The sequence below is a fragment of the Crocuta crocuta genome, unplaced genomic scaffold, assembly GCF_008692635.1.
Source record: "Crocuta crocuta isolate KB4526 unplaced genomic scaffold, BGI_CrCroc_1.0 scaffold89, whole genome shotgun sequence".
NCBI lineage: Eukaryota > Metazoa > Chordata > Mammalia > Carnivora > Hyaenidae > Crocuta > Crocuta crocuta.
In genome coordinates, this window is record NW_027551559.1 from 3,832,312 (window position 1) to 3,856,780 (window position 24,469).

Genomic DNA, 24,469 nt, shown 5'->3' on the forward strand with positions numbered 1-24,469 from the left:
GTCCTTCCCCTCCTCTTCTTTCAATCTTATTAGGTCATCTCTACACCAACGCAGGGCTCAAACTTAGAGCCCCGAGGTCAAGAGTCGTGTGCTCCACGGACGGCGCCGTCCAGGAGCCCCAGGGGAGCCCTTCTTGACACACTTGATGAGGCCCCCACCGTCCACGGCAGACCCCCAGCCCGTCCCGGAGTAGAAGGAAAGCGCAGCGCCGGTGCTCACGGGGAGTGAGCTGACGGTGACGGTCATGCAGCAGGAACTTTGTGTTTCCGTAGAAGAACCTCCGCCGTCCGCGGGCACCCTTCCCAGCCCGTGGGCTTTGAGCCGCTGCAACTCTTTGTAAGTGGCGGGTAACCAACAAGCTAGTAAATTGTGCCCCGTGTGGGTGGGGGCATTCATGGCTTCCTCCCTCCTGTGGAAAAATCCGTTTTCCGTCGTCTGTATACACTTGTGCTCTTCTCTTTTCCCCGTCAAACCCGTTCTCACGTCTGCCTCGTGCCTTCTGATTATAGGAGTAAAATAAAATCCTTCGCGTGTTCATTCTTGGAAATCTGTGTCAGAGTCATAGTTTTACTCTCTTTGAGAAAACTGTCCTTTAACAAATGTGTCATTGGGGGCAGGGAGGGGGCAAAGGCCAAATCCTGGAGGGCTGAACAGGAAATGTAGTGGCCTCCAGTCAGTAGGGCCGCCAGGCTGAGCCCCCGGAGGCCCTTTCCCGGGAGCCGCAGGGGGTCACGGGGGGCCACAGAGGGGCAGTCTGTGGAAACCAGCTGCCCTGCCCGGTGGCCTCGGCCCAGGACACACTGCACCACTGAGCCACATGAAGGGCCTGGCCGGAGTCCCGCCTTCCACACCTGGGCCTCTCCCTGTCCCTGCCCGTTTGTGCAGGATGTGTCCAGACAGTGGCTCTCCTGGCCATAAACATTCCTTCTGGAAAGTGGGTATCAATTGGGGGCGCCTGGGTGGCTCAGTCGGTTGTGTCTGACTCCTGATTTCGGCTCAGGTCATGATCTCACGGTTCGTGAGTTCAAGCCCTGCATCAGGCTCTGTGCTGAGGCGTGGAGCCTGCTTGGGATTCTCTGTCTCTCTCGGTCTCTTTGCCCCTCCTCCACTTGCTCTCTGTCTCTCTCTCTCAAAATACATAAAAGTAAACTTAAAAAAAAAAAGTGGGTATCAACTGAAGATAAAGTAAAAAGATTCAGCCTCAAGGCCCCATTGGAATGGCCAAAATTTTTTGTGGTCTCCACGCCCCCATAGGACAGGTAAGCAGTCAGCCTGAGGGACCGGCTGTGAACAAATAGTGCCCTGGATGTAAATTTTACCACTGTTGGTGCCGGATTGGGGTGACTTCTCTTACTAATAATAGTTTCATAACATAGCTTGTGAATACAAACCCATGAGGAATAGATTCAAATTCAATTTGGGCAAAAGACTAGCTCTTAATGTGTGTTTCCTTAAAATGTAAGTTATTTTCCTTCCAGAATATTCTGGAAAGTATAGGAAACAATATAGCAGCCACCCATAGTCATGGGACCCACACTTAAAACATTTGTCCTTAATCAAAACTTTCTGGGGCTCCTGCCTGTCTTGGTTGGTAGAGCAGGCAACTCTTGATCTTGGGCTGTGAGTTTGAGCCCATGTTGGGTTAGGGATTACTCACAAATAAAATCTTTAAAAAAAAAACAACACGCTACTTTCTTAGGAAATTAAATGTAACCAATGCAGTTAGAGCCAGTCGTCTCCATGCTTTCTCCCTTGCCAGTAACCACTGTCTAATGGTGGTATGTTTTATTCCCCTGCAGTACACTTTTATTGCAGTATATTTATTAATAAAATAAGTATTATTTTGGGTTTTTAGTATTTAGTTAGCATCAAAAAGGCCATTGTCTTTATATAGCATTATGTTTCTAAGATGTATATTGGTAAATATACATGTAGTTTGTTCATGGAGCTGTTATGCTTTATTCTTTTTTATGAGTCTGTTTGTTTCCTGTGGTGGCGATAACAAATCACCACCTGCTGGTCACTTAAGACAACAGAGTATCGGGGTGCCTGGGTGGCTCAGTCGGTTATGCGTCCGACTTCGGCTCAGGTCATGATCTCACGGTTCGTGGGTTCGAGCCCCGCGTCGGGCTCTGTGCTGACAGCTCAGAACCTGGAGCCTGTTTCGGATTCTGTGTCTCCCTCTCTCTCTGCCCCTCCCCCTGTTCATGCTGTCTCTCTATCTCTCTCAGAAATAAAACATAAAAAAAAATTTTTTTTAATTAAAAAAAAGGCAGCAGAGTATCTTTTTTAAAGATTTTAAAAATTTTTAAGTAACCTGTCCACCCTAGTGTGGGGCTCGAACTCACAACGCCGAGATTAATTGTCACACGTTCTACTGACTGAGCCAGCCAGAACAACAGAAAGTTATTCTCTCCGGTTCTGGAGGCCAGAAGTCTGCAGTGAGGGTGTGAGCGGGGCTGTGCTTTCTCTGAATGTCCAGAGGGGGATGGTTCCCTGTTTCTCTCCCAGCTTCCCGTGGTCCCCGGCACCCCTTGGTGTCCCTTGGCGGGTAGATGCCTCCCTCCAGTCTCCACCTATGCCTTCACGGGGCCTTTTCTCCTGTGTGTTTCTTACCAAATTCCCCTCTTCTTACAAGGATACTAGTTCCTGGGGCCGTGGCCACCCTGACCTAGTATGACCTCGTCTTAACTTGATTACCTCTACAAAGACCTGTTTCCAAATAAGGAACCCACATTCGTAGGTTCTGGGAGTTGGAACTTGAACATCTCTTTTTGGGGGACACCATTCAACCCACAACAGTGACTAACTCAGTTCCTCCCGGGGATCAGTTCGATCGCTTCCAGTTATGGCCGCCAAGAACAGCCCTTCCGTCCTCGCCACGTGCGCGCACACTGGCGTGAATCTCCCTAGGGAGTACCCCCAGCCGTGGGCTTTCTGGGTTGCAAGTGTCGTCATCTTTCACTTTGCTAGGCCTTGCGAGACTAAAGTAGTCTGTCTCTCCAGAGTTTGTATTTTGAGTTTGTTTCAAGCTCACATTCCCTCCCCTTTCCCTGTAGGTTAACATCTCTTGGTGTTAACGGACCTTTTGCCAATCTGCGGGACGCAAAAGAGTGTCTTTCTTATGTACAAAATAGTATAATTTCTTAAATACCAGTGAGGTTGAATATCTTTTCATCGGTCTGGGTGCCATTCAGGGGTACCCTTTTGTGAGTTGCCTGTTCATATCTTTGGAGCGTTTATTTCTTGGGTTTGTCTTTTCCTTGTTGGTTTAGAATAATTCTCCCTATGTCTTATCTAGATACTAAATCTTCGGCTTTGAGAATAGTTTCTTGAATAGTGATATCTCTTCCCCACCTCCACCACCCCCTGGGCTACTTTGAAGCGAATCCTAGATGTCTACTTGCTTCATCTGTGTATACATCAGCAGGTGGCTATGACAGGTACGGACACACACACACAACCATCACTGCGATAGTAGCATCGGGCCCTTGCCCAGCGGTCCGTGAACAGTAACTCTCAATGTCATGAGGTACGCGGTCAGTTCAGTCTCCCCAGTTGTCGTGTATGTGGTTTTTACAGTTAACTACTGCTGTGGGTTGAATTGTGTCTCCCCAAAGTTCACGTGTGGATGCCCAACCCCCAACATGATGGTATTTGGAGGTGGGGCCTTGGCCAATCAGGTGTAGGTGAGGTCACATGGTGAGATCAGTGCTCTTCTAAGAAGAATCCAGAAAGCGTGCATGTGAGGACACAGCGAGAAGGCGGCTGTCTGTGAGTGAGGAGGCCGGCACCCTGACCTTGGAACGTCCAGCCTCCAGGACTGTGAGAAACACATTTCTGTTGGGTCAGCTGCCCGGCCTGTGGGATTTTGTTATGGAAGCTCGAGCTGACTAATACCTACTTAATGAAACGTATTCATCTTTTTCTTTATGGTTCGTGTTTTTGGGTCTAAGGTAAGAAATGCTGCCTCGCTCCAAGATAAAGGAAAAAGGTGTTCTCCTTTATTTTCTTCTAACAGATTACTTTTGCTTTTCTGCTCAGGTTTCTGACCACCTGGCAGCGCAGGTCCGTGGTAGGCAGGGATGCACTGCGATCTGTGTCGCGTCTCCTGCCCCTTGATTGGCCAGTCCTCCTACCCGGGTAATGAATGACCTCCGGAGCCCGGTCTGTTCTGCTGCATCTCGAGGCCAGCCTCAAACCAGGTCCTGTAGGTGGGCCTGGCTGGGGGCACACGGCCTCAGGGACCGTGTACATTTTCCTGGTCCTTTGTTTTCCCACTTCTCCCGTGCCCTCCAGCCTCCCCCCTGCTCTCACCCTGACTGTCGAATCTGCTCTGGGTTTTCTGAGCAGATGCATGTAGCGTCCACAGGCCCCTGCCCTGACGTCACCCACCCCTCCTCCCCTTCCCTCCTGGGACAGAGAGGACCCATCCATGCTTCCAAGGAAGGTGGGTGGTCACCCAGCTCCAGGGCTTGTGAGCAAGCAGCTGAGAAAGAATTCTTAAGATGTTTTTGGCGCAGAAAGGTGATTGTTCTATAGCACAGGGACAGGCGCTGTGGGCAGCAGGAGCTGCCCTGGGGTTGTGAGGAGGGACTGGCTGTATACTTTTTAATTGGTGGGGGTTAGGGAGAGCGAAAGTCTCTAGGGAACTTGGAAGCATGGCTTTCAGGACCTCGAGGGGCAGGCTGCTGTTGAGATAAGCTTACTTTTCGTCCTATTTTTTTTTTTTAAATATTTATTTATTTATTTTGAGAGAGAGAAAGAGAGAGACAGCACAAGCAGGGGAGGAGCAGGGAGAGGGAGAGAGAGTCAGCGCGGAGCCCAACGCGGGGCTCGAACTCACAAACAGTGAGGTTATGACCTGAGCTCAAATCAAGAGTCAGACGCTTAGCCAGCCGAGCCACTCGGGCGTCTCAAGGTCACTCTTAGTCTTGAGTAAAACACAGCCCTGCAGGCACTAAGGCGTCCATGAGTCCCTTGAAGGAGGTCACGCGCTTACGTGTCAGGTGTCTGTCAGTGGGCTGCGCGCTGGCAGGAAACCTAATTTAAGCTACATTACCGTGCCTTAGTTTCCCTCATCACCTGGCACTGTGGGTTTGGTTTGGTTTGGCTTTGCTTTGCTTTCCTCTGTGAGGGACCCGTTCTCATCCACATGTGAATGTACGAAAATTTCTCCCATTAAAAAATGAAAAGACTCGTTGCTCTGCCTTCCCTCCATCTTCTGCTCACACTCTGCTCCTCTTTCTGGCAAAAGCCTTGAAGAACTTCTGTGTTCATGCTCTCGGATTCTCTCCTCATTTTCCCTCAAGCCCGCTGCCGTCACGCCCACCAGACCTGCTCTCCTGGGGTCACCCTGACGTCCCCTCTGCTGAGCCCTGTGGCCACCCCTCTTGCAGAATGCCTCCGTCTACACCGTCCCTCCTTGGAAACCTCTCTTCATGTGGCTCCAGGCCTGCGCATGGGGAGTTCCCCCCTTCTGACTGTTTATTCTCAAGCGCACTTGCNCGCCTCCGTCTACACCGTCCCTCCTTTGGAAACCTCTCTTCATGTGGCTCCAGGCCCGCGCATGGGGAGTTCCCCCCTTCTGACTGTTTATTCTCAAGCGCACTTGCTCCTTCTTATTTCCCTGAAGCCTTCGATGGTGAAGGCTCCATCTTCTAGATCCTTCTTTTTTCCTTATTTCTTCTTTATCTAATCATTCCCTTAATGATGTCATTCACACTCAAGGTTTTAAATACTATGTACAGCTGATTCTCATTATTTACAGTGTAGTTGACCTTTAAACAACACAGGGGAGGGAAGGAGGTTAGGGACGCTGACCCCGGTGCAGTCAAAAGATCTGAATGTAACTTTTGACTCCCTCAGAAATGTAGTTCCTTACAGTCTGCTGTTGGCCGACCAGAAGCTTTACTAGTAACATAAGCGGTTGATGAGCACACAGGTTGCATGTTCTTTGTATTTAGTATACACCGTCTTCTTACAGTGAAGTGAGCTAGTGAAAAGAAAATAGTAAAACCATCATAAAAAAGAGAAAATACATTTGCAGTCCTGTGCTATATTTATTGGGGAAAAAAACAAAACAACCCACGTTGACGTGGACCCGTGCAGTTCAAACCCGTGTTGTTCAAGGTCAGCCGTCGAACGTGGTTACGTTCTGTAACGTCACCGGGACACCAAACTAGGAAATCCTGAACCGTGGCTCCAAGAGGAAATACAAGAAGGTTCTAGGAGCCTCTGGTCACATTTCTGTCCACTGACCCGTGCATAACCTAGTTGTATGTGTGTTTCTGTGTGGAGACACCTCATTTAATACATGGTTGATTCGTTAACATTGAACTTGCAGTCAACAGCTGTAATGCATGCCCGAACTAGGCTTGCCGACTGCACATGTGATCTCCGCAGGCACATCACACAGCCTTCGTGCCCTCACTAGCCAGCTCTTCAGGACCATGCGTGGCGTCCATTCTTTACACAACGCAATCACCACCGAAACGCACCTAAGTGCAGAAGATGTGGCGCTAAATAGAAAGCGAAAAGGATACTTGTTTACAGGGTGAGGGCTGATACCGGAAGGCGGGCGTTGCCTTGCTCGACCTTGGCTGGGACCGTGAGTGTGGGTGACTCAGATTTTTCACTGCTTTACGGAAGTCCGTGGAGGGTGGCAATCACACTGCAAGTACTGATTTTGGGGTTGCAAATACGTTTTGTGCCGAGGCAAGTTCACGTGCATGGTGTCTGCAAATAATGCAGCTCGACGGTACAGACTGACCGTACTGGATCAAGTTGGTAGTTTCAGCTTGGACCCCTGCCCAGAACTTCCAGTTACACGCGGTCTGTGCAGCTTGTGGAACAGACATTTCAGACTTCCTCTGCCCCACATTTAAGTCCTGATCTCCTCAAACCTGCCCTTCCTGAGTTTCCTTCTCATGTAGTCACTGTCGTCTTCCAGTTACTCAGGCAAAAAACCCTCATCCTCACGGTCTCCTCTCTGCCGGATTGCACATGCGATCTGCCAGCAAACACAGTTGGCTTTCCCTGCAAATTGTGTCCAGACCCCAGCCGCCGTCAGGCTTTCACTTTTATTGTCCCTCTTCAACAGGTGCTGGGTTGTTGTTTTTTTTTAATGTTTATTATCATTTTTTTTTTTGAGAGGTTGAGAGAGAGAGAGCACAAGCAGGAGAGGGACAGAGAGAGGAAGACAGAGGATCCACAGCAAGCTCTGTGCCTACAGCAGCAAGCCCGATGTGGGGCTTGAACCCACAAACCGCAAGATCATGACCAGCGTTTGAAGCCTGACGCTCAACAGACTGAGCCACCCAGCCGCCCCAGTGGGTGGTGCTTTTTGTCCTGGATTGGGAAGGTCTTGCTCTAAGTAGATGCATTTGCCTCTGCTGGGTGCCCAGGGATTTCACTGCCCAGGGTCCGTGATTGCGTTAATGTCACAGTCTAGGTATTTCTACTTTGAAAGGAGAGTGGACGTTTTCCGGGGATTGGTTTTTTCTTACCCCCTGGATTTTCTAATCATAGCCTTAGTCCTGGTTGGTAGAGTTTTCTTTTTTGTTGTTGTTGTTGTTTTTTGGTTTTATGTTCCCCACTAAATATAAGCCTTTCGGGGCTCTGACACTGCATGGGGCCTTGGTCACAGATGCCCATCCCATGGTGTCCTGAGGACTCACTGGGCACAGAATCCCAAGTGGCAGGAGGTGTTAGTGCTTGTTCCTGGATGTAGCCTGCCCCCCAGCATCGCTGGGCTCCCTCAGTGGCTGGGGGTTCCCTTTATTCCTATGAGCTCCCCCATTTTGATTTTTATCCGTTGGTTACATTCATTTTGGTATTTGGAATGTTTGTGATGGGAATTAGCCCTCATCGGCTATGCTGCCCAGATCCCAAGTTATCAGCGGTTTCCTCCATAAATACACTATGTGGTGAGTTAAAATTAATTATTTTTTGTACTCTTTTTTTAAAAAAATGTTTACCTTATTTTTTAAGAGAGAGAGAGAGACAGACAGAGCACAGGCAGGGGAGGGGCAGAGAGAGCCAGAGCCAGAACCCAAAGCAGGCTTCAGGCTCCGAGCTGTCAGCACAGAGCCCGACGCGGGGCTTGAACTCACCAACCACGAGATGGTGATCTGAGCTGAAGTCGGACGCTTAACCGACTGAGTCACCCAGGCGCCCCATTTTTTGTACTCTTGGTTTTAGTTTATTTACTGTTTACAGTCATTGGATTTGCACCATTCAGAATATAATGCATGTTTCTCTCTCTGTAGCCCCACTTCAGTATCTCCAATGGCTAACGAGGCTCATCCTTGTCCCTGTGACATTGGCCATAAGATAGAATATGGAGGGATGGGGCGCGAAGTTCAAGTCGAGCACATCAAGGCTTATGTGACCAAACCCCCCTTCAACACGGGCAAGGCCGTGATCGTCATTCAAGATATATTTGGCTGGCAGTTGCCCAATACAAGATACATGGCTGACATGATCGCAGGAAATGGATACACGTACGTATGAAGTTCTGTTTCTTTCCTTCAATTCATGGAAACTTCTGCGATCTGTTTTATTACCTTCAGGGAAAACAAAACCAAAACACCCTGACCGTGTGCTAAGCTATCTATCTACTTCCTTATCTCGCTGGGTGCGGGTAAATGGGGAATGTGAATCACATGAACCTACAGCAGCCCAGTCCTGGGGCTTCAGGTCCTCCATGGACTGCCTGGCCCTGAGGACCTGCCGGACACTGGGAGTTATTTCCCCACGGGGGGCCCTGCCCCTGACACAGGGGCAGACCTGGCCAGCTCCGAAATAGATCTCCTTGGCACTTGATGCATCTTGGCCCCAAGTCAGATTTCACAAGCAGGGCGCCCATGGTCCCAAGCAGGGTTCTCTCTTAGACACAAGCCATCACGGTCCTGCCTGAATTAGACGGGCTTCCTGAACTCGCGCACTGAGACCTCACTCATGTCCCGAAGGCCATGCCTATATCAGGTCGAGCGGCACGGTCCCCTTTGGGGAGCGCGTGTGTTCGCTCCAGTCCAGATCTTGGTAAAGCTTCAGAGAGCCCGAGACACGGCAAGCCCTGAGCGTGGGGCACCTCGTTTCCTGTTTTCTCACAAAGCTGCAACTCCCAAGTGTGTACCTACCTTGTTCTCCAGAGAAAGGACTGAAAGCTAGCACTCTCTCTGCCACGTGATACTAGGTTAGCTCTGCCGGCAAAGAGGCTTTCTGTGACAATCTTCACTTTTTCATGCCCCCGGGTCCCATCTAGAATACGAGACAACTAACTTGCTCAGGGGAAGCCCCTAATGCACACAGGAGCCGGCCCTGGGTGCCCCAGGCTCCTCTGGAGCCTGTGCTGAGGATGCCGAGGGACAGCTGTGCAGTCACCGTCCCAGCACCTCCCCGAGGATGGGACTGTTCTGAGGAGACCAGGGCGTGAAGATGGAGCTCTGACCTTGCAGCTGCAGCCAGCGGGCTTCCGTTGCCCTTCCGGGTCCTTTGGGTGGAGACAGAATGTAAAAAATGAGCAAAGGTGCCTGTAATTTACAAAGCCCCCCTCACAGGCCTACAACTCCTTTCTCCTTCACAACAGTCCCTGGGGTTGGGCGGTGCGGGACGCAGCCTGTTCTTCAGATCAAGGAAACGAGGCTAAAAGTGGGTAAGCAACTCGTTAAGGTTACAGGGCAGCCTGGGGCTCGGACTTGGATTCTTCTGACCCAGATGTCGGGGTTCCTTCTGCGCCGGGAAGGAAGAGCTGTGCGCCTCCATCACTGGCGATGGCCTTTATTTCAGGAAGCAGGTCTGTGGCCAGAGCCGTGTTGACCCACCCTCTGGGGTTGACTAGTGTGGAGGGTGGTCACGGACTCCGTGGACTGGCTTGTTTTCTCTCCGTGGCCCATTTTAGGACCTGCAGTAGACTTTCCCCTCTGGGCGGGAGGCTGGGGAAAAACTGCTTGGTCACAGTGACTTGACACGCTCCCTAGGTGTGCCCTCTGACCTGAGGCCCACTCGAGAGGCCAGCTGGGTGATGCGACTCCTCCGGGGAGGGTCGGGGCACCCCTGCACTCACCCCACCTGGGCCCATGCCTCCCGGGGCTGCGTCCTGTGCCGTAAATCCGGTGGGGAGCGTGCCCTGCCTGATTGCCCCGTCATCCCAGACTGGCCGGGCTGCAGGCGGCCGCCAGAGGCCGCGCACCTACGGTTGTGAAATCCGAAGTGGTCTGGCCTGGTGCCAGCTGGCCTCCTGGGCGCCACTTCTCCTCTGAACCAGAATCTCACTCACAGCCAGTGTCTTCGTGAACATAAGCAAATGCCGGGTCCCAACAGGGCTGAGATGAAGGTCGGTTGGTGTCGCTCTTTTACAGAGCCGTCGTTCCAGACTTCTTTGTGGGGCATGAACCCTGGGACCCTTCTAGGGACTGGTCCACCTTCCCAGACTGGTTGAAGACTAGAGACGCCAGAAAGATCGACAGGTGAGTCATCGCCCGTGTTTGTGCTCCCCCCTCCTCGCCCCTCATCCCAGGCGCCCCCCCTCCCCCGGGGCGGGGGGAGGGCCTAGAAGAGNCGTGCTTTCATGCAGCGCAGAGTGCGTTTGCCCTTGGAGGTGAGATGTGGCCTAGGGCTCCTACAGCGCCGGCAGGCTCGTCTGCTTCCCCTTCCGGAACCTTCATGGCGCTGATGGCCAGGGGAACTCTGATTTCTCTTGGCGAGGGGACTTTGGGGGTCCACAGGGGGACACTCCTTCCTTCCCGTCCTGGCTGCACAACCAGCTGAGATGACGGGGAGAGGAAAGTCACGGGCGCCGACGCCAGCCCCAGCCCCGTGACTGCTCAGCTGTTTGGAAACCCAAAGGGCCGTCCCCTCCCCCCAGGCGAGACCTGCCCCCCAGTCCCTGCTCTGAGACTTTGGGTCTTCACACCAGACCCACCAGACCAGGCTGCCTTCGTGCCAGGATCTGGGGAGCATTGGGAAGCAAAGGGGGGGTCCTCCAGGATTTCAGCCTTTTATTAAATTAGCTGCAGGATTCCAGAAGCAAGGCCCAGGCCTCCCAGCTGCCAGACACCCTCTTCTGTGTGGACTCGGTGTGGCAGGGGAGAAGGGCCAGGAATGTTCTCTAATGCCAAGCTCTTCCTGAACAAGTAAATGCGAGCCCAGGGCAAAGGAGCACTCCTTAGCCCCCCACTAGCCTTGACTCTCACCTTGGCCACCTGTCTTGAAAGCTCTTCTTCCTTGACACCTGACTTCCCCCCCACCATGCACGTGAGCCCTGGGTTTGACTAGCTGCTCCCCCAGCCCAGCTTGGGGAGACTGCTGGGAATGGGGTCCCCTGCCTGGGGCCACAGGTCTCTGGAACTCTGTTCCTTTCTTCTATCACCAGAGTGCCCTCCGGGGCTGGGCCCTCCATCCTCTGGGCTGGTGAACCCCGGGCAGACCTCTGCAGTAGCGCCAAGGGGCCTTGGGCCCTCCCGGGCGCTGCCTCACTGCCCGCACTCACTGGGGCCACCTTCTTCTGGGGGCCTGTGCAGGGTAGCAGCGCGTCCTGGCTCAGGCCAGGGTTGTCCTGGGGTCTCTGTGCAGCTTGTGGGACCGGGGGTGCCGCAGGCTGCCTTGGGGGCCCCGGGGGCTGTGTTAACAAGTCATCACCTTGGGACTTGTGGGCAGGAGGCCAGTGGCTCGCTGCCCTGGGGGTCGCCCCGGGGACGTCAGCTGCCTTCCTTGTCCTGATGGGTCTCCCTGGGGATGAAGGCCGGCTCTGTCACCTCAAGTCAGGGCCACCTGCGGGGAGTCGCCTGAGGCCTGCATGGACTCTGGGCTACAGCCTGCTTCTCCAGGAGCTGGCCCCACTNTGTGCACACTGACCTGTCCCAAGTCCCTCCCTGGGGACCTGCAACCTCATCCCGAAATCCCAGGAAGAACAGAAGGAAGCCAGAAGTTGAGAGCAAATTAGAAGTAGAAACACCAGAGACTGGGATCGGGGCCGGGTGAGGGAAGGGAGGCCGAGGCGGGGGCACAAAGCCAAGTGATCGTTTGGGGCAGGTGTGGGAGCAGCCCAGTGGGGCCCTTCCACAGGGGAAAAGTAGAGCTATGCACTGAAAAAAAATTTTTTTTAATGTTTATTTATTTTGAGAGAGAGAGCGCGCGCGCACACGTGAGCACCCATGAGAGGGGGAGGGGCAGAGAGAAAGGGGGAGACAGAAACCAAAGTAGGCTCTAGGCTCCGAGCTGTCAGCACAGAGCTCAATGTGGGGCTCAGACTCACAAACTGCAAGATCATGACCTGAGCTGAAGTCGGATGCTTAACCGACTGAGCCACCCAGGCGCCTCTAAATAAAAATGAGACATAAAACAAATGCTGACTTTGAAAGGAGACTGAAATCCTTGTATCCAGTCAAGTGCCTTTAGTCTGCAAGTAACAGAAAACCCATCTTGAATGCTTACTGCTTACGCAGTCATGGGGTATATTGGTTTATAGAACTGAGAAGAGGTCGTTTCTGGCTTCAGGCAGGAGTTGGTACTCTCACAGTGTAGAAAGTATCCCCAGGATGTGCCTTTCCAGCGTCTCCACTGCATGTCCTGTGCACTGGCTTCCTTCTCAGGCTTTTGCCTCTGGGTGGTAAGATGGCTGCAGCAGCTCCGGCCTTCCATTGTCCAGCAACCTGGCAAAGTTCTCCTTTTGCCGTGATGGTTATGATTCAGTCACAGGTCCATCCTTGAACCAATCACTGTGGCCACGAGATTGCTATACTCTGATGGTCAGCCTGACCCACACACTTTACTCCTGGAACCTAGAGCAGACTTCCCCAAGGTACACGAATCAAGCACGGGCGAGGAGAAGAGGTTCATTTATTTATTTTTTTTTTTTATTTTTTTTTAAATGTTTTTATTTATTTCTAGGAGAGAGAGAGAGACAGCGTGAGCAGGGGAGGGTCAGAGAGAGAGGGAGTCACAGACTGAAACAGGCTCCAGGCTCTGAGCTGGCAGTCAGCACAGAGCCCGACGCGGGGCCCGAACCCACGAACCGTGAGATCATGACCTAAGCGAAAGTCGGACGCTTAACCGACTAAGCCACCCAGGTGCCCCGAGAAGAGGTTCATTTAAAGCTAAACTTTGGTGCTCCCAGAAAAATAGGGAACACCGAGCAACACAAGCAAAGACCTGTTCACTCGAGTTACAGTACTTTTATAGAAATGGCCTCTCCTGGGGCGCCTGGGTGGCTTAGTCAGTTAAGCGTCCCACTTTCGCTTAGGTCATGATCTCGCGGTTCATGGGTTCGAGCCCCGTGTCGGGCTCTGTGCTGACTGCCTGGAGCCTGTTTCGGTCTGTGACTCCCTCTCTCCCTGACCCTCTCCTGCTCACGCTGTCTCTCTCTCTCTCCAAGAAATTAAAAAAAAAAAAAAGAAATGGCCTCTCCTTGTCCCTTCTAATTAAGACAGTTATTCTTTTCTTTTCATTGTTTATTTTTGAGAGAGAGAGAGAGAGCGTGAGCTGAGAAAGGGCAGAGAGAGAGGGAGACACAGACTGGGAAGGAGGCTCCAGGCTCTGAGCTGTCAGCACAGAGCCTGATGCGGGGCTTGAAATCACAAGCCGTGAGATCATGACCTGAGCCAAAGTCAGCTGCTTAACCAACCAAGCCACCCAGGTGCCCCACAGCAGTTATTCTTAAGATCAAAGCATTTGAGGAGAACTTAAAGCCCATATGTGAAAAACCATTGCTTTTTCTATTTTAGTTTGCAGAATTACTTAATTATTGCTAACATGAAAATAACTACTTGCACGCAGGTATATGATACGTGTATTTAAATGTGGTCAAGGATATGCTATGATTAAAAGAGAAAGGAAGAAGGAAGCACAACAGAATGGCTTTCTTTTTCTAACGTGTAAACCGCAATTCTTCCTTATCTGATCAAACAGGACTTTCTGGCCTGCCTCGCAGAGCCCCACCTCCATTTGGGTGTCTTGCTTCTAGTTGAAAATGTGCAGAGTTCCAAACAACCAATTTGCAGATGAGTCATTTGCAAGACTGGGCCACTATTCTTGCCCTCTCCTGGCTGAAAGTCCTGGTGGCTTCCCAAATCCCCGCTCTGCCAGACCCAGGCGTCGGGGGGACCGTGTTGCTCGCTGGGGGTGAATGAATGTGCCAAGTCAGAGTTTGGGGAGCTGCCTGTCCGAGGAGAGCGGCTGGGGTGCTCCCTGGGGGTGGATCTTGGGATCAGGCCTTGGGAGCCATTCTTCCTGGCCCTTGGCCTTTGTCCCGAGGAAAAGCCAGAACTCCGCCTCCAGCTGGCACGCGAGCTGGTCTGACTTGTGGTTTGCTGAGAGCCCGTCTCCAGTCCTGACAGGTGGTTGGAGGAGGCTGGGCTGGGGAGGGAGACCCGAGGGGAGATGCTTGAGGAGGGGGATGTGCATCCCTCAGGCAGGACGCGGTGAGGACAGAGCTCCAAAAGTAAGAAATCGCAGGGGCGCCTGGGTGGCTCAGTCAGTTGAGCATCCAACTTCGGCTCAGGTCATGATCTCACAGTGCGTGGGTTCGAGCCCCATCGGGCTCTGTGCTGACAGCTCAGAGCCTGGAGCTACTTCAGATTCTGTGTCTCCCTCTATCTGCCCCTCCGCTGCTCACAGTCTCTCTCTCTCTCAGAAATAAATTAAACATAAAAAAAAGAAAAAGAATGTAAGAAATCTGAGCGCCTCCAGGCACAGTGCATCCCTGTTACTGCTGGTACAGCACTTGGTGTCCAGCGCGCTCCCCGGGGGGCTCACAAAATACCTCTTGATTGTGTGTATGTGTGTGTGATTACTTTTGCCTTCCCCCCAGCCTCCGGCCTGGCTTGATTGAAATATAATTGACACATAATGTTGTGTAAGTTGAAGGTGTACTGTGTGTTCATTCAGTACATTTATATATTGCACAAAGGTTGCCCCATAGCCTTAGCTAACACCCTGTACTGTCCCCTAGTTGCCGTTTCTTTTTCATGGTGGGAACATTTAAGGTCTACCCTATTAGCAGCCTTCAGGTATATGACACATCATTACTGAGGTCACCGGGCTGCACGTCACAAACCCCTCTCTCCCCCCCAAGGCTTGTCACTCTTCTAACTGGAAGTCTGTGTCCTGGGTCAGTCTCCCCCGCTTCCCCACGCCCCACCCCCGGTACCCACTCTACTCTCTGTTTCTCTGAGTTGGGCTTTTTAGATTCCACCGATGAGTGAGCCCTATCCGTTGATTGTTGAATAACTTTCTGTTCTAGAGAGGTTGATGCTGTCTTGAGGTATCTGAAACAGCAGTGTCATGCGCAGAAAATCGGCGTCGTGGGATTCTGCTGGGGCGGAGTGGCTGTCCATCACGTGATGATGAAATACCCAGAATTCAGGGCAGGGGTGTCCGTCTACGGTAAATCCGCCATGCGCATTTCACACCATGGAAACCAGTGGTTTGAGTGACAGCCAGGAGCCTCTTCCCAGCCTAACAGTCTGGGGCGCAGCACAGATCGAGCTGGGCAGAGATGGCCCATCTTAAGGAAATGGGCTTTGGATTTGTGAGACTGGAGGTGGAGGTGGGTAATGCCGTAGCCAGAGGCTGTCCCTGGGATGGAGGAGCCCTGGGTCCCAACACGGCCACTGGGGAAGTCCCCTAACCCGAGGGCTCAACTTCTTCACCAAGGATGAAGGGGGGTCACATTTATTTCTGCAATAATGGTGAATATCAGACAATATTCTGTATGAGGAACATCTGTGGAGATATTTTTCCAAGATGGCAGTTATTTTCAACGGTGTACACACCCGCAGGCACACACAATATAAAGAAGGAAGGAAAGAAAAGGAAAAGAGACTCTAAAATGTAAGTAGCTGCATAAACATTGTAGCCAAGCCAACCGCAGGTGTCATAGCAGTGAACTAAGAACATTCTAAGTTCATGGCACAGAAGCATTCAGACCATAAACATGTTAAAGGAAAGAGAAGGACGCGGAAGGAGATTTGGCTTTCTTTCATGATAACATATTGTTCGGTTACACAAAGGATTCTTACTTGGATTAATGGTTTCTCACTGTGGCATCTTTGCTTTTAGCAAGAGGGAAAAAAAAACCCTTTAAATACTAACTGCACCAAAGTTAATAATCAGTAGTCAGCTGCCGCTGGGTTCAGGGGGTGACTGGTCCAGGCCGGTCAGTGCCCTGGTGTGGACGCCTCGCCAGCACCCCCTCCTGGCCGCTGTTGCACACTGCAGGAGCTGAGCTCCGGGCAGGACTCCAGGGCCGCAAACTGCTGTGTGGCCACTCAGCGTGGCCTTAACAGAGCGTGGCCTTAACAGAGCGTGGCCATCTTTCTTTTCTTTTCTTTTTTTTAAATATTTTTATTTATTTCTAGGAGAGAGAGACAGCGTGAGCAAGGGAGGGTCAGAGAGAGAGGGAGTCACAGACTGAAACAGGCTCCAGGCTCTGAGCTGGCAGTCAGCACAGAGCCCGACGCGGGGCTTGAACCCACGAACCGCGAGATCATGACCTAAGCGAACGTCGGACGCTTAACCGACTAAGCCACCCAGGCGCCCCATAGCGTGGCCATCTTTCTTGTGGCTCCTGCCTCCCAGCGGGGAGTTCCAGGCGAGGGGAGGCTCCCACAGGAAGTGGAAACAAAAGATTTCCAATATTTTCTCCCGACTGGCTAGGGCCCTGTCCCGCACCAAACTCGAGTCAGGCTCTGCTGTGAGTCTTCTTTCTGAGGAGGCTCTGACATCGGCCCATTGGGGCAGTTTAGTGAGGGTCCCGTACTGTTGCTGTCTGACCACGTCCCTCTCCCCCCACTCACTCTTGTCAGCAAGAACCCTGTCCTGTCATCCGGCCAGAGCCCATCTTACCCCAGTGCTTCCTCTTCGTAATTTTCTGCCCCTCTGCTCGCCCCCTGCTCCTTGGCCGTGAATCCCCACTTGTCCTTGTACTTGGGTGAGGGATGTCTCTCCCCCACTGCGACCCCGTGTGGCGGTCCCCCTTGAATGCAACCTCCTTACCAAGTGTCAGAATAATCTTCCCTTTACTGCTGTGGTTATCATACGGCACAAGTTTTGCTTATTTTCTTGGAGGAGTGGACCTGCCCTCAGTTGTCTGCATCCCGGCAGGACGGGCTTCTGAGCAAATGCTCTTGCAGAATCTGAAGTGATCTCAGGGACAGATAACCCTGTGGAATATGGGGTTTGTGTGGACCCTGAGAAACTTCTAGAACCGTGGCGGTCAGATGGTGCAGACTGGAAAGTGGTCACCTCTTTGGAAATGAAGGCACGTCCCCCGAGGAGGGAACATTTTCCAGGCTGCTCCTGCATCTTTGTGTGCTAAGCAGCAGGCAAGGTCTAATTCCGTTATTTACAGCCTGACTCCTAGGGAAGGAGGTGGAGAGCGGGAAAGTCCGACTAGATCAGGTCTGGCTTTGAGGCGAATTTTGTAGGCCAAGCCCCTTGTGTGGAACTGCTAAAAAGAAAATAAACAAGGGGCGCCTGGGTGGCTTAGTCGGTTAAGCGTCTGACTTTCGCTTAGGTCATTATCTCGCAGTTTGTGGGTTTGAGCCCCGCGTCGGGCTCTGTGCTGACTGCCAGCTCAGAGCCTGGAGCCTGTTTCAGTCTGTGACTCCCTTTTTCTTGGACCCTCCCCTGCTCATGCTGTCTGTCTCTCCTAGAAATAAATTAAAAAATTAAAAAAAAAATAAAAAAGAAACAAAACCCCCAAAGCACAGATTTTACTTTGAAAACATCAAGCCACTCCCGCATCGTTTTCTGAGGCGTGTGTATGGAAATCCTCACCGTGTTCCTGTCCCCATTTCCCAGGCATCATCAAGGACGGTGAAGATGTGCACAGTCTGAAGAACCCCACGTTGTTCATCTTTGCCGAGAACGATGCTGTGATTCCTCTCGAGCAGGTAAGTTGGTATCTTTCGTCTTCTCATTTCTTTCTTTTTTGCTTATTTTCCTGTAGGAGTGGGCACACCCCACAGTCGTTTCTATTTTTACTTTTTGAGGGAAAGAGAGAGCGAGTGAGCTCAGGGGAGGGGGGAGAGAGACTCCCAAGCAGGCTCACACTCGGCACGGAGCCCAACGCGGGGCTCAATCGCACGACCCTGAGACCATGACCCAAGCTGAAATCAAGGCTGATGCTTAACTGACTGAGCCACCCAGGCGTCCCTTCTCTCTATACTAATAACATGATTTGACCTTTTGGGGAAAATGTCCCAAAGGCTTCATTTGTTCCTCCAAATTATTTTTTAACATTAAAATTTGAAAGGTGGGTTTTTTTGGGGATTTAGGGATTGTAATCCTCTGAATGTGCTCTTGGTCGTGCCTGGGTACTGGGCATCGAAGATGGGCCTCCCCATTCTCCCACATGGAACCTAGGAGTTAAGATAAGGTGTGTCCTTAAAGACAAGGGTGCGTTGGGGCACCTGGGTGGCTCTGTCGGTGGAGCATGTGACTCGATCTCAGGGTTGAGTTCAAGCCCCACATTGGGGATAGAGTTGTTTTTTTTTTTTTAAATAGAACATTTATTTATTCAAAAAAATTTTTTTGTTTGCTTTTTATTTATTTTTGAGACAGAGACAGAGCACAGTGGGGGGAGGGTCAGAGAGAAGAGAAGAAGCAGGCTCCAAGCTCTGAGCTGTCAGCACAGAACCTGATGCGGGACTCGAACCCATGGACCGTGAGATCATGACCTGAGCCCAGGTTGGACGCTTAACTGACTGAGCCACCTGGGTGCCCCACAGAGTTTACTTTAAAGGGAAAAAAAAAAAAAAAGACATGGGTGTGTTAAACCCAATATGTTGATAAGAAAAAAGCAGAAGAAAGTTGTGGTTCAAAAGCAGTCATTTAGAAATTGTTAATCGTAACTAGTACACTATATTAACATAAATTTAAAATAACCCTCTACTTGACTATATTGAGTATTTTGTTATAGATTGAATGATACACAAAAGATATTAATATAATTTCAAGCAACTGATATTGTATCGAATTTTTATATGGCTTGGAATGCTCTCCTTTGCCAGAGCTCAGGACTGTGTTAACTGTCAAATTAAAAGTAACAAATTCATAATAGCTACGGAACCTAAAGCGCCGATGTTAGATTTCTTTTATGAGCATTCGGAGAGGATTTGGAGAATGGAAAATATTACCAGATTGTTAAAAGTCACACTGTCACGAAATCTTTTGGCATTATCAGGTCTCTTTGCTGACCCAGAAGTTGAAAAAACACTGCCAAGTGGAATATCAAATTAAAACATTCTCTGGGCAAACCCATGGCTTCGTGCATCGAAAGAAAGAAGACTGTTCACCAGAGGACAAGCCCTATGTTGACGAGGCAAGAAGGAATTTGATTGAGTGGTTGCATAAGTACGTTTAGAAGTGGCGGAGGGTAAACTTCCTCAAAATAGCTTGCATCCAGAAATTTGCTTTGGGATACTTGGATCGTTTAATTTTTATTGGAAATAAAATAAATCCAGGAATCCTGAAATTCTGATTCCATCTGAAACATAAATGCAGTAGGAAATGGAAATGCATGATATAATTTTTAACACATACACTAAAAAAAAAAAAGAAAAGAAAACATGGTCAGTGCCTGAAAAATTCGAATGGTAGGGTAATATTCTGTTAGTAAAAACCTAGGGCTGTTTATGGACCAGCTGACAGCTCAGGTGTGGACTTTTTGTTCTTAATTAAGTACGTTCTTTAAAATGATGGGTGTTCATGAAGAATATGAACTGTAAACTCGGATTCAAAGCCCGGCTTCGTTGGGCATTTGTCTGTCTTAATGTAGATGAGTCTCATGTTCATGCGTTGCTGAGTATGAGAAATACTGAGGTTAAAATAGGGTTTCGTTGACCTAATTGTATCGAGCCAATAAACTTACTTTTTGAATGTGTGGCCTTTTCTAAAAGCTAATAAAGAACTGTGAATTAGAGTGACTGGCCGTCTCCTAAGGAAGTGATTTTCCAGAACATGGGCATTTTTGGGGCCCAGGGCCTGGGGCTGTGTCAGGAATCGCTCATGCATTCAGTTGGAAGGGTGGTGGTGTATGGGGCCACATTTCGGTTTTTATGTGTTTTAATTGATTTATATGAAATCACACGAAGAGCTCAGACGCTCAGCAGCCCTGGCCACATGCCAAGGGCGTGTGGCCGCCGGGAGCCATCGGGACAGAGCCAGTCTGCACCAGTACAGGCACTGCCTTCTGGCTGCGCCCCATCGACTTTCCGTTTACCTGGTTACCGTCTCCACTGCCCCCCCTCCCCGGGACAGTCCAGCACTCGGTGTTTCTCTGTGCCGCTGGGAGTTTTACTTTACTTCACAAACTAAGCAAGTGGCGGCTAGCTGGTGGTCCACTCCCACTGGCCCCTCTGGGTCTGCGGGTCCAGAACAGTCGCCTCATGTCCCGTCACACCCAGACCCCGGCCCTGCCGGAGGTGCGCGCCATTAGGTGGGGCCCCGGGGAGGGGTCAGGTGGAGGGTGGGGGGACCCATGGCTCGTCCACTCTGGAAGCAGGGACAAGGGTGTCCGTGGCTCCCAGCATCCACATGCACCCCCTCCTTTCTTCCATCGCTGGCCTTGCGGAGTCCCACGTGACTGACGGCTTTAGTTCTTTCTGTGACAAGAGGGGGGGCGAGAAACGGAGTGATGTGGGCCTCACCCCTGCAGGGAGGTGGAGGGGGGAGCGAATCCAGAGCACTTAGGGGAGAACTGGGGGGGCGGACACAGTGACCAGGACACGGAGGAGCAGGGTCACCTGGAATATCAGGTTTTCTCATGAACCAGAGAGAGCCTGACACCGGCTCAGAGAACAGTCCTGCGCGGGGCCAGGAGCGGCTCAGGACCCGGGCCCGGCTGAGGGCCTCGGCTTCACGAGGCCACGGCCAGAGCAGGGGCTGTCTGTGCCTCCTCGTGTGAGGGAGGGACCTCTTTCCCAGGAACCGCCCCTCCCCCTTAATCTTAGGCTCCCAGTGTCCAGAACTTCTGAGAAAGAAACACTGAGGTCGCCGCGTATGGGATTTTTGCTCTGGGAGCCGGGAGCAGGGCCAGGGACCAGAACATTCTCTATGGAGGTTGTGGGCTCACTCTATCATTTCTGAGACGTCTGTCACGCATCCACTCCTACCCAGTTCACAGGTCACGCTTCCAAGTGACACCGGTGTTCCAGGGTGAGGGCTAGTGCAGCGGGCACGACCTCGCTGGTCACACACGCTCCCGCCGCAGAGCCGTAGCCGCGCTCCAGGCTGAGCTGGGGCTCCGCCAAGGCCCTGCCTCCGGGAGAGCGGCTTGCTTCCGGCGTGGTGGCCCGCGACGGCTGTCCGCACTGGGAGACGCCAGTAAGTGGAGCATAAAAATACTGTTGCCCGCACGGCCCCTTGGGACGGTCCAGGACCCCCGTCTGGGACCACACGTAACAGGACCGCCAGCGTCGGAGCAAAACGTTTACGACAGCACTGAGGGCCCAACCAGTGCCTCACACACACCTTCCCCACCGCGGTCGCCCCCTCCCTGCTTTTGCCGACCTTGAATGCGTTTTCTAAGTAGCCACCTCTCCTCTGGTGCTTTACACGGGACTCTGCTGCGCGGTTCGCCTCTGAGAAGCACCTCGAATGCCTACAGACCATTATCCTCCCTGTAGTAGCCCCTCCTGCCCCCGCCGCCCGTGGCCCCAAACTCCTGATCCTTTAGTGGAGCTGGTTCGCCAAGGACACACAGGAAAGGAAACAGGATGAAGAAATCGTCACATGTAACACCCCAGCCTCAGCCCTTCCGGAAGCATCTGTGCTTGAGTGGTTGCCGTTATCATTGAAGACCAGACCACTTAACAAACACCGTATAAATCCAGCAAGTGTGGGCATCTGGCCTTGGGGGCACGGCCAGCGAAGGCACTGGTCTTGCACGTCACGAGAAGGCTCTTGGGTCCCCGTCCGGCTGTCAGAGGGATGAGGACAGCCAGCCCGGAGGAGGGGGGCGGGGGGGAAGGCACCTCTGAAAACCCCGCCAAAGCGTCAGGTTGAGACTTCACGACCTCAGTTACGTAAGGCTCTGGGTCCTACTTGACAGAAGGCGTTCTTATACCCAGTGTCCTAATCCTCATTCCAGTGCAAGTAAGTATGTTACATTACTTAAAAAAAGTGGGGGTGTGAGGGGAGACAGCGTGACAAGGGGTTTGTGACTAGAAAGGTCGCCTGTCACCTTGAGAGATCCCTAGTGAGCAAAACCATCCCTACGGGCTTTCCTGTTCACGCCAGGAACGGGAGGCCCACTCGGCAACGGAGGGCGGTCCAGCGGCCCCCGGCGCAATCGCGGAGCCCTTCGGGCCAGCCTGTGCCGGCCGCAGGCCGCAGTCAGTCCCCGTGCAGAGTGTCTGTCCGACCGGACTCTGGACTACGGATGTACGTGGACACCACACCCGGAACCGCGCTACGCGTCACAGTGGTGCTGATGCACAGTACACCTCAGAGGGACATACACACCAGGTTGTTCAGTAGGTTTTAAGCTTTCAAAACTTGATGGTCTATTCCAGAAGTTACTAAAGACGAAGGCGGAGGAGAGCTTGCTCCCAAGCCCGCAGGATGCACATGGAGCCAAACCACCAGTGCAGCCAGAGAAAAGGCGGCCTGTGCCAGGGCCCATGGGCACCCGGGGCACAGGAGGCAAGTGACGCGTTCCCGACTCCGGCTCCCCCTGGTGGCACACGAGTGAGCTTGACCTCACGACAGGCCAGAGAAAAGGAACCAAGAGAACCACGCACACAAGTAAATGGTGCACAGGGCGCAGGCCCCGCAGCGGGCAGCTCAAAGCACGCACGACACCCCCAACCTCACGCTTCCCCACACCCCTCAGGACGGGCCTCCACCATCGAAGGACCCGCCCAGCACTGAAACCCATCTCACAGGACCAAGCCCGGTCTTATAAAGCTGGAGCCTGAAGTCCACCTTTAAGCTGATACAAGGATCTATTAAAAAAAAACAAAACAAAACAGACCTACTCAACCGCCTTCCCTGGGGCAGCAGCAGCACTCGGTCGGCACAGCGGGGCTGGGCTCTTCACCAGCGCTGTCAGAGACGGTTTAACAGAACGGATCCAGAGCTCACGAGGCCGCATTCCCGTAACTGAACATGTCAACAGGAGACCCGCGGTTACCAAACAGCACTTTTTATTGCAGCGTCTACAGTGTCTGGAAGAGACAGTAATAAATAACTGCAGACGCATCACAAGACGCCCTTTATTTAATCACAGCAGTGGCTCTAATGCTACATTTACTCTCCGCTTTTTCTTTGTTCTTCAGACTCTCTCTCCGCTTTTTCTTTATTCTTCAGACTCTCTCTCCGCTTTTTCTTTATTCTTCAGACTCTCCCGGCTTCCGGATGTCATCGATCTTCAGAATCATTCTAACCATTTGTGTCGCAAGAGAGATCTGCTGCTTTTTACCGATCAAAGTTTCTATGACGTGCTGCTGCTTCATATCTGGAAAACACAAATAAGTGGATTATCCTGAAACATATGTATTTAATGTTAATAACTTACTCTCATTTACACAATCACAGCGAAACTTAAAAAATGCAATCTGGGGCTGCCTGGGTGGCTCAGGCAGGTAAGGGTCTCTGGGTTCCCGTTCAGGTCATGATCTCAAGATTTGCGAATTCGAGTCCCGTGTATGGTTCTGCACCGACACCACGGAGCCTGCTTGGGATTCTCTCTCTCCTCTCTCTCTTCCCCTCCCCTGCTTGTGTGTATGTTCTCTCTCAAAATGAACAAACAAAAAAACCCCCCAAAACAACAGCAACAACAAAGACATTTATAAAACACAAAACAAAACCCAAATCTGGAGGAAACCACTCGCCCCCCCTTATGTTTTCAGAGGAGTTAAGGTTCCATCACTCCAGAGGACACTTGGCAATTTGAACCTGGGGGCCAGAAAGCTGGGGGTGGAGGGACCTCTCTTCAGTGACAAGCTAAAGTGCTAGGTGACTGGCTATCTTTCAGTGCCATTTCATCCCACAAAATACTAACATAATTTACAAAGCCCAACGTTAAGTAAAAAAATCAGACTGTATGTGAAACATAAAATAATTCCAAGAAAGGCCTAAACGTCATAAACTTCAGCAGAACCAGGCACTCAAGTTAAAGAAAATTTGAATGTATATCTGACAAAGAGTTGCAGCTGTTACTGAACTCTGCAGGCTGTGAGCATGAAAACCAGGACGCAGCTGCTGTTCTAAGGAGAAGCACAGAACATCTGATTCCGTGGCTGGGAGCGGCTGCGACAGTGCAGACCCGGGGGTGCCCAGGGGGCTCAGTCCGTTAAGTGTCTGACCTGACCTCCACTGGCTCAGGTCATGATCTTGCGGTTCCAACTCGAACCCCCTGTGGGGGCTCTGTGCTCACAGCTCAGAGCCTGGAGCCTGCTTTGGATTTTGTGCTCCTCTCTCTCTCTGCCCCTCCCCTGCTTGTGCTCTCTCTCTCCCCCCC

The 24,469-nt window shown here is 51.7% G+C and overlaps 2 protein-coding genes across 4 annotated transcripts in view; one reads left to right on the forward strand and one right to left on the reverse strand.

The window, feature by feature from the left end:
* CMBL (carboxymethylenebutenolidase homolog) overlaps positions 1-19,931 on the forward strand; it is a 24,604-nt gene extending 4,673 nt beyond the window's left edge. The window contains exons 2-7 of one of the 3 annotated variants that reach the window (XM_077749441.1): positions 6,406-6,556; positions 8,271-8,504; positions 10,365-10,472; positions 15,245-15,387; positions 17,806-17,897; positions 19,190-19,931. In XM_077749441.1, coding sequence (XP_077605567.1) covers positions 6,453-6,556; positions 8,271-8,504; positions 10,365-10,472; positions 15,245-15,387; positions 17,806-17,897; positions 19,190-19,369 — 861 coding nt within the window. In that variant the 5' untranslated portion in view covers positions 6,406-6,452 and the 3' untranslated portion in view covers positions 19,370-19,931. Of the gene's footprint in view, positions 1-85; positions 337-6,405; positions 6,557-8,270; positions 8,505-10,364; positions 10,473-15,244; positions 15,388-17,805; positions 17,898-19,189 lie in introns of those variants that run through there. The other 2 variants (XM_077749442.1, XM_077749443.1) reach the window with 2 other exon arrangements.
* Positions 19,932-23,136: 3,205 nt separating this feature from the next.
* The window catches only part of CCT5 (chaperonin containing TCP1 subunit 5), a 14,553-nt gene continuing 13,220 nt past the window's right edge, over positions 23,137-24,469 (reverse strand). The window contains exon 11 of the mRNA XM_077749422.1: positions 23,137-23,464. Coding sequence (XP_077605548.1) covers positions 23,337-23,464 — 128 coding nt within the window. The 3' untranslated portion in view covers positions 23,137-23,336. The remainder of the gene's footprint in view (positions 23,465-24,469) is intronic.